At 39.8% G+C, this 8,945-nt stretch overlaps 2 protein-coding genes across 2 annotated transcripts; both read left to right on the top strand.

Moving 5' to 3' along the window:
* The first annotated feature begins 1,195 nt into the window (after positions 1-1,195).
* LOC149653504 (uncharacterized) lies at positions 1,196-3,853 on the top strand. Its single transcript, XM_089847003.1, has 4 exons — positions 1,196-1,306; positions 1,373-2,296; positions 3,215-3,357; positions 3,845-3,853. The coding sequence occupies exons 2-4, from the start codon at positions 1,489-1,491 to the stop codon at positions 3,851-3,853; spliced, it is 960 nt and encodes a 319-aa protein (XP_089703129.1). The 5' UTR covers positions 1,196-1,306; positions 1,373-1,488.
* Positions 3,854-4,420: 567 nt separating this feature from the next.
* Positions 4,421-8,342, top strand: LOC149653505 (uncharacterized). The gene is made up of 2 exons (XM_089848986.1): positions 4,421-8,129; positions 8,206-8,342. Exon 1 carries the CDS (start codon positions 4,444-4,446, stop codon positions 7,624-7,626), a length of 3,183 nt encoding a protein of 1,060 aa, XP_089705112.1. The 5' UTR covers positions 4,421-4,443; the 3' UTR covers positions 7,627-8,129; positions 8,206-8,342.
* The last annotated feature ends 603 nt before the right edge of the window (positions 8,343-8,945 follow it).

Genomic DNA, 8,945 nt, shown 5'->3' on the forward strand with positions numbered 1-8,945 from the left:
CATTGCCTCCTCTATCTATCAAGGCCCGTGCATTGCGATATATTTTATTCATTGCCTGCTATATGTATCTAGGCCCGTGCATTGCGTTATATTTTAAACAACAACCAAAATGAGAAGCTCCTCTCAAAACCATAATAATTTCTTTTTCTCTGTATAGAGCTATTTCAGAGGGGGTAATGGCTACGTCACCAATGCTATTTGCCCATAGAGAAAACCCTCACAAAATGTCCGCCCTACACTCAAAGGCAGGCCCAATTTTCGTAGCAGACGAAATTCCCCCCCCCCCACTGAAATAGCTCTATTAAAATGGAAATACGGATAATATTTTCGGCAATAGATAGAGGGAGCGCCCTTTACAATTTTGTCCAGTACGACCCTACCTAACCGCTGAGGATGCTGGGAGGACTACGGTGCCGTAGGTGGGGGTACACAGGCAACGCTATAGGTATGGGGGTAATGGCTACGTCACCAATGCTATTTGCCCATAGAGAAAACCCTCACAAAATGTCCGCCCTACACTCAAAGACAGGCCCAATTTTCGTAGCAGACGAAATTTTTCTCCCACTGAAATAGCTCTATTAAAATGAAAATACGGATAATATTTTCGGCAATAGATAGAGGGAGCGCCCTTTACAATTTTGTCCAGTACGACCCTACCTAACCGCTGAGAATGCTGGGAGGACTACGGTGCCGTAGGTGGGGGTACATAGGCAACGCTATAGGTATGGGGGTTTCCACTCCATTCCTCTCTCCTTCAAGATGGAAAACCCATACGCCGATTCGCGGGACAAGTGACAGTGTTGCCAAGCTATGCATTTTCAAAACCACAAAATAGTGAAACGTTGCTTGTCCACTTAAGATAAATACAATTAGTCTTTGTCAACTGTTACCGTTTTCCTACCCCCATATATGGAAATTATTCTATGAATAATGTTTAACTGATTTTTCATACGCCCCCCCCCCCACCCCTAGTTTGAAAGAGACCTTTTTTACAAGCTGGTGTTAAAAAAATGAAACGGCGAAAAAATTATTTGACAATCTAAGAATATTTTTTAAATATAAACAAATGCTGTTTAGTTTATACGCCCTCGATTTGTGAAAGACCTTTTTTACGCACTTTTATCATTCCCTAGTTTGAAAGAGACCTTTTGTACAAGCTGGTGTTAAACAAATTCAACGGCGAAAAAGAATTTGACAATCTTAGAATATTTTTTAAATATAAACAAATGCTGTTTAGTTTATACGCTCCCTATTTGTGAAAGACCTTTTTTACGCACTTTTATCATTCTTTATTTGAATTTCGAAGGTAGTAGTTCATAATTCAATCTTCTGTAATAACTTTCTTCGGAAAATAATATTTCAAACGTTACAGAGTCTTGCAAGGGGATTGCTTTTGCGGAGCTTTGTGAGTTTTTAACCGAATAATTACAGAGTCTTGCAAGGGGATTGCTTTTGCGGATTTTTGTGAGTATTTAACTGAATAATAAAATGGAGGAAGATAATAATGTAAGTAAAGAGGAAATCAGAAAACGAAAGGCAAGGGAAAGAATGAGGGCAAAAAGGTCAGATCCCGAATTTAGGAAACGCGAAAATGAAAGGAGAAGAGTTTTAGCCGCGGAAAAAAAGTCTCTTTCGGGAGCAGGTTCTAGCACACAAAATGTTGGTCCCACCACGAGGCCAGTTGGCCATGATCGTACGAAAGATAATGCATTAAATAAATGTTCTATTGAAAGTACTGTAGGCGTAGGCATATCTATTAATAAGGAACCCAATAATGTACAAAATGTTAATGCTAATATTAGTGAAATCATCGAAAGCGATGAACAAGTACCTTGTACGTCCCATGGTAATGTCTATCCGTTAGAAAGATTAAGAATCTTGAGACAAAATGAAGAATGCAGTAAGAGGGAGTCGCTAGGTAAGGGGAAAAAGCGAGTGAATGAGTCAAATTGTGAAATTGAAAATCAGGGTGGAATATTTACCAAGAAAGTAAAAAGGGCTGATGAATGGTATAGATCAAGCGAACGTGTAAGAAATCAGTTAAGTAAGGCTACTGAACGCCAAGATCCAAAGTATAGGGAAAGTGAACGTGATAGAAACCAAGCGGCTAAGGCGGCTAAACGCCAAGATCCCGAATTTAGAGATAAAGAACGTGATAGAGACCAAGCGGCTAAGGCGGCTAAACGCCAAGATCCCGAGTATAGAGACACTGAACGTGATAGAAATCAGGCGGCTAAGGCGGCTAAACGCCAAGATCCCGAGTATAGAGACACTGAACGTGATAGAAACCAAGCAGGTATGGCGGCTAGACGCCAAGATCCCGAGTATAGAGACACTGAACGTGATAGAAACCAGACGGCTAAGGCGGCTAAACGCCAGGATCCCGAGTATAGAGACACTGAACGTGATAGAAACCAGACGGCTAAGGCGGCTAAACGCCAAGATCCCGAGTATAGAGACACTGAACGTGATAGAAACCAAGCAGGTATGGCGGCTAGACGCCAAGATCCCGAGTATAGAGACACTGAACGTTATAGAAATCAGGCGGCTAAGGCGGCTAAACGCCAAGATCCCGAGTATAGAGACACTGAACGTGATAGAAACCAAGCAGGTATGGCGGCTAAACGCCAAGATCCCGAGTATAGAGACACTGAACGTGATAGAAACCAGATGGCTAAGGCGGCTAAACGCCAAGATCCCGAGTATAGAGACACTGAACGTGATAGAAACCAGACGGCTAAGGCTGCCAGGCGTGAAGATATAGGTTTTAGAACGTCTGAACGTTCTAGAAATAGATCTTCAGCCGCAGATAGGCGAGCAAACCCCTCGGTTATAGAGCAGACCTATTTTGATAGCATTAAAGACGGCCCAACGTGGCCGTGTGAAGGATGTTCAAATCTTTTTTTTAAGTCATCTGGCACCATTGTAAAGTCCATAGATTTTTTGTCAGTCCCTGGTATTGAACAAAGAGAGTTGAATGATGAAATATTTTTGTGTAGTACTTGTAATAAAAGCGTTAAGAGAAAGCAAATTCCAAAATTTTCAAGGGAAAATGGATTTGTGTTTCCTGAAATACCTGCGCAATTAAGTAACATAAGTAATTTAGAAGAAAGAATGATATCACCACGAATACCATTCATGCAAATACGAAGGTTAGGGTGTGACCAACAACGTGGTATTAAAGGAAATGTGGTTAACGTCCCTATAAATGTAGAGTCCACCGCCTCGGTTTTACCCAGGTTACCTCGAGACACGGATACTATTCAAATTGAGTTTATGAGAAGAATGCAGTATAACACACCCTATTTGTACGAAACTGTGAGACCCAAAGTCATTTTAGAGGCCCTTAACGTTCTGGTAAAAACGCCTTTGTATGTTAAACATGGAATTACCGTTAAGAATGACATATTAGACCCCATTCCTGAAGAACTTGAATTTATTGTTGACGAAAATGACCGTCAGGTAAATCAAGTTGATGTTTCAGGAGATAATCCAGTAGCGCCAATAAACGCAGAGAATGATAGCGATGATATGTGGAATGAACCTAACGAAAGTAGTTCGTTAACAGTTGGGAATCAAGATACATTATTAGTTTCTTTAAGTAATTTTTTGCCAAATAATACCATGCATGTTAAGTTTGCTCCCGGTGAAGGTCAAACCCCAATGTCTTTACTCTTTGACGAGGATGCGGAAGAATTGTCATTCCCGAGCATTTACGTAGGTCAAAAAATGAACCTTAAGGTTAAGGGAAGTTTTGGTGATATTTTTAAATGGGAGCTTCGTAATATTGATAGGCGCTGTGCTAAAAATCCTTCGAAATTGTTTTACTCTTTTGTCAAATTAGAAACCTTGAAAGTTAGTCAATCTATACAGGTTTGCATGAGGAAAACTAAAAGAACAGATGGGTCGAATTATACTGCTGGACTTTTAGCTTCTGCAGGTTCTCTTGATGCTTTAATTAAGCAGGATGATGGTTTTAGGGTTTTAGAAAGACTACAGAGCTCGCCTTCTTATTGGCAACACAGACAAAAGGAATTGATGGGTATGATTAGACAGCTTGGTACGGCTACCTTTTTCATAACGTTTTCGGCTGCCGAAAGTAAATGGCCTGAGCTACTGAATATTTTGAGACTAACCTCTGGGCTGGAGAGTTTATCTAACGATGATATTAGCAATTTAAGTTTTTCTGAAAGGGCAAAACTGATTCAGGATGATCCTGTTACTTGCGCTAGATATTTTGACCATCGTTTTCGGGCTTTGCTTAAGGCTCTACAGAAATTAGGTCCTCTTGGCGTTATAGAAGACTATTATTTTAGAGTAGAAATACAGCAAAGAGGTTCGCCCCACCAACATGGTTTGATTTGGATAAAAGATGCTCCAAAACTTAAAACTGATCTCTCAAATGTTAACAATCCGTGCGCTTTGCGTCTTTGGCAGGCGAATATGGACATTCAATTCGTTCTTGATGCTTACGCACTGGTTATGTATATTGTATCATATATAGGAAAGTCTCAAAGAGGGATGTCTTTGCTTCTGCGCGAAGCTTCTAAACAGGCAAAAAATGATAAATGTACAGTAAAACAGAAGTTGAAACTAATTGCTAATCAGTTCTTGAATGCCCACGAGGTAAGCGCTCAGGAAGCGGCTTACTGTGGTTTACAAATTCCTGTGTCCAGGTGCAGTCGCGCCTGTGTTTTTATAAACACCAATGCCCCTGAAAATCGTGTACACATTCTTAAGAGTCAATCTGAACTTGAAGAACTACCAGCAGACAGTAATGACGTTTTTGCCTCTGGGATGCTAGAACATTATGTTCAAAGGCCAGAGGAACTAGAGGCAATAACGTTAGCTCAATTTGGTGCCTGGTACGAATATTCCAAAGCCCGTAGAGTGACTAAAGCCGCCCACGATCATGTTGATGAGGGAGAGAGCAATGAAGTTGAAGCTTGTGGTAAATGGCTGAAACTTAAAGATGAATCAGGGTTTATTAGGAAACGTGGCCGTGCTAAAATTATTAGGTACAGAAGATTCAATTTAGAAAAAGATCCCGATAACTTTTATCGTGAACAATTAATGTTATTTAAGCCTTGGCGCGATGAAAGTAATGATATTTTGACAAAGGATATGAAATCAGAATATGAGCTTTGTCGCGAAACTATTAATGAAGTTAGGAAAGAATTTCACAGTGAAATTGACGAAGCAGCCGTGGAACAGGCTGTAGCAGATTTTGAAAATGGAGAAATTCAAGTGGATGTTACTAATATCCAGCCTGAATTAGAACATAGAAATGAAGTTGATAGATCTTTAGCTATGGATGATTCCGATTTTTTAATTAATACGGTTCAAGAACCTGTAGGAAATATTAATAGAGAAATTATTGATGGCAATGCCGAAAATACTGTTGCTCCGTCAATTACCTTAATTAATGACTCTGAGTACAACGCCCTTCTTAGAAAATTGAATTCAAAACAAAGAGAGATATATTACCATGTTTTGTATCATGTAAAAAGCAAAGAAACTCCGTTGCGCCTCTTTGTTACAGGGGGCGCTGGTGTGGGGAAAAGTCTTTTGATTAGTGCTATATTTGAATCTGTGTCAAGGTTTTACAACAAACAACCTGGGAGTAATCCATCGGAAGCGAAAGTAATCCGTTGCGCACCTACTGGCAAGGCTGCCTTTAACATAGGTGGGGCAACTTTGCACAGTACTTTTAGTTTACCCGTTAGCCAATTTGGCGGAAATATATCGAGATTGGAAAGTGAAACACTTCATAAATGCAGGTTACTCTATGGTCAAGTAAAACTAGTAATAATTGACGAAATTTCAATGGTTGGAGCGAAAGTGTTTAATCGGGTAAACGCTAGGTTACAAGAGATTATGGGTTGTCCTGATTATTTTGGTGGTGTGTCTGTCGTTCTAGTTGGAGACTTTAACCAATTGAGACCAGTTTGCGATTATTTCGCATTTCAAGGTCAAAGTGAGAAAGATAATCCTTACGCGTCGTTAATTGGTAACCCAATATGGGAGCAATTTGAATTTGCCGAACTTGAGGAAATTATGAGACAGAGGGATGATAAAATATTTGCTGAAGCTTTAAATAGAATGGCTGTGGGAAGTATGACTCAAAATGATATTGATTTCTTTAGTAGTCTGGAGGTAACGCCTCAGCGTGTACCCCCAAAAGAAGCGATACATCTTTTCGCCACTAACGCGGAAGTAAACCAATTCAATCAAAATAAGCTTTTAAACATGAATACGGAAAAGGCTGTTTCGGTTTCAGTAGATGTTGTCAATGGTGATCTTAGTAGTGAAGTTAAAAATAACATACTTTCCCAAGTTGAAAAGTTAGCAACGTCTGATACGTATGGTCTGCCCAAACAATTGACTCTTGCGTGTGGCGCGAGATATATGATGACCAACAATGTTGACACCTCTGACGGACTAACTAATGGCGCGACAGGTTGGTTAAGAAAGATAGAGTACGGCACAAATAGGGTCGGGGATAAAATCCCGTTCAGGGTATGGATGGAGTTTGACGATCCCAAAGTTGGGAAAATGTTGAGGCAAAAATGTCATGGTTTATATTTGAATAGTGATATTAACGCTTCGTGGACGCCTGTTGAAAAGGTCATCAAGTCGTTTAATAGAAAATGGAGACAAAATAATGCCTCAGTTTCTAGGAAACAATTGCCTTTGGTTGTTTCTGAGGCCATTACGATAAATAAAAGTCAGGGTGATACTTACTCCTCGGTAGTGGTTCATTGTAAGGCTACAAAAAAAATTGAAAGAGCGCATTTATATGTGGCTTGTAGTAGAGCGAAAACCGCTTCCGGTTTATATATTGATGGAAAATTTAAAGTTCCTAATTCACCCAAAAACAACCTAGTAGAATTGGAACTTAAGAGGTTGCGAGACACAAAAAGCATCGAACTACCTTTCTTGCATGATCCCCTTTACATTTATGTACATAACGTGCAGTCTTTAAATGCTCATTTAGAAGATGTTTTAGCAGACAATGTAATTATGAAAAGTCAAATGTTATGTTTTGTTGAAACGTGGAAAAAAGAGACGGACGATTTTAGAGTTCCATCTTTTAAGGAAGTAGGTGGTATTTACTTGCCAAGTACGGCACGCAGAGTTGCTTTTGGTTCGTCCATATATTTAAGAGACACGCCTGAAAACGAAGTTAAAGAGATAGATACTAGAGTTTTACGAAGCGACATTCCTGTTAGAAATTCTCACGTGGAACGTTGCTGGTTAGATGTTTACATAGAAGGAGAACTTATATCTGTGGTGTTGTTGTACAAATCTCCCTTAGGAAGTTTGAGAACTGTGTTTGAGGACTTTAACCCTTTGTTTGACATGAAATATGATTCGTCTATTCCAACAGTTGTGGTTGGAGATTTCAATATTAACTTTTTAAAGAGCCAAACGGCACTGAGAATGTTCTTTGATTCACATGGAATATCTCTTTTGCCGGGTCTAGAACAAAAGTATTCGACTGACTATCATTGTCAATTAGATTTGGCATTTGGTAACCAACTCTTTCGAGACCGATACGATGCATGTTATAGAGAGTCTTATTATTCTTACCACAAGGGTATTTGCATTTTTAAAAGAACATAGTTTGAAATGGAAAAATTTATTTAAAGCAAGGTGGAGCTCCAGTGCGCCCCTTATTGACGACCTTTCTATTGTACATTGGATTTAGCTTGTTAGGATAATTTTCAGATCCTCCCTAATGCATTAAGTCTCATTGTTACCTACCTACGGCAAGGTAAAATTATTATGTATATACAAGGTTAGGCATCATGGTAGGGGCGCCAATGGAGCCGCATGTTGCTTTAAGGGTCTAAACTACGAGAAATAGGCTTGGGATCCTTGGCTAAGAAACCCACATATGGCTTGGGATCCTGTACTAAGAAACCTAAAATTAGGCTTGGGATCCTGTACTAAGAAACCTAAAATTAGGCTTGGGATCCTGTACTAAGAAACCTAAAATTAGGCTTGGGATCCTGTACTAAGAGACCCACTTAAGGCTTGGGATCCTTGACTAAGAGACCCACACAAGGCTTGGGATCCTTGACTAAAGAACCCACATCTGACTTCAAGATTTGAAAAAAAAAATGGTAAGTATCATTATTGTAATTGACGGTCATATAAGTTTGGTATTAATCCATTTAAAAATATGGTATATTTTATTAGTAACCTGGAGGATTGGCGTAGTTCATGAGTAGCCTAGAGGATTTGTGTAGTTAATGAATACCCTAGAGGACATGCGTAGTTCATGAATGCCCTACAGCATTGGTTTAGTTCATGGGTAACCATGGAGGACAAGGTCACGAAATTGTAAACAAGATATGTGATAGTGATAATTAGTTAATGGGGATAATCGTTGAGGTGATTTATTGTGGTTCTTCAGAAAATACGTCGGCAAATATATCTCAAGGCTTATCCTTAGGCTTAATAAAGGTGAAATACAACTCTGAAAACGTTAAAATGGTTGCGTCAGATGACTGAGATCTGGAGCGGCAACTGTGGGTTCATGTAAAGGCGAACCACTGAACAAAGTGTAAGTGTTGCACCAAGTTTCATAGTTTTCTTGAAGAATGGAGCAATTTTGTATAGCGTACTTTAAAAATGTTTTAGGTATGGCGAAGCGGAAATGACTGAATAATCGGCGACAATTCAACAGTCCTAGTCGAAAATCCCCTTTTTTCGGCAAAACGCGGCCGAGGTGATTTTGAAAATGTTCCTGGCGGCGTTATCTGCCGTTGGTAACACTGCAGCGTCCTCAAAAATTGGCCAACGCTCAAAGCGGAAGTTGGACTGCGCCGCAATTTATCGACTAGAACTATAGTTCTAGCACGTTCAATGTTATGGGAGCAGCAAGTAGAGCAATACAAGGGCGGGCTGCATAGCGGTCTAGCAGTGGAAATACAGAA

The sequence above is a fragment of the Phalangium opilio genome, unplaced genomic scaffold (assembly GCF_054372755.1).
Source record: "Phalangium opilio isolate 3A_F unplaced genomic scaffold, DU_Popi_V2 ptg000082l_1, whole genome shotgun sequence".
Taxonomy (NCBI): Eukaryota; Metazoa; Arthropoda; class Arachnida; order Opiliones; family Phalangiidae; genus Phalangium; species Phalangium opilio.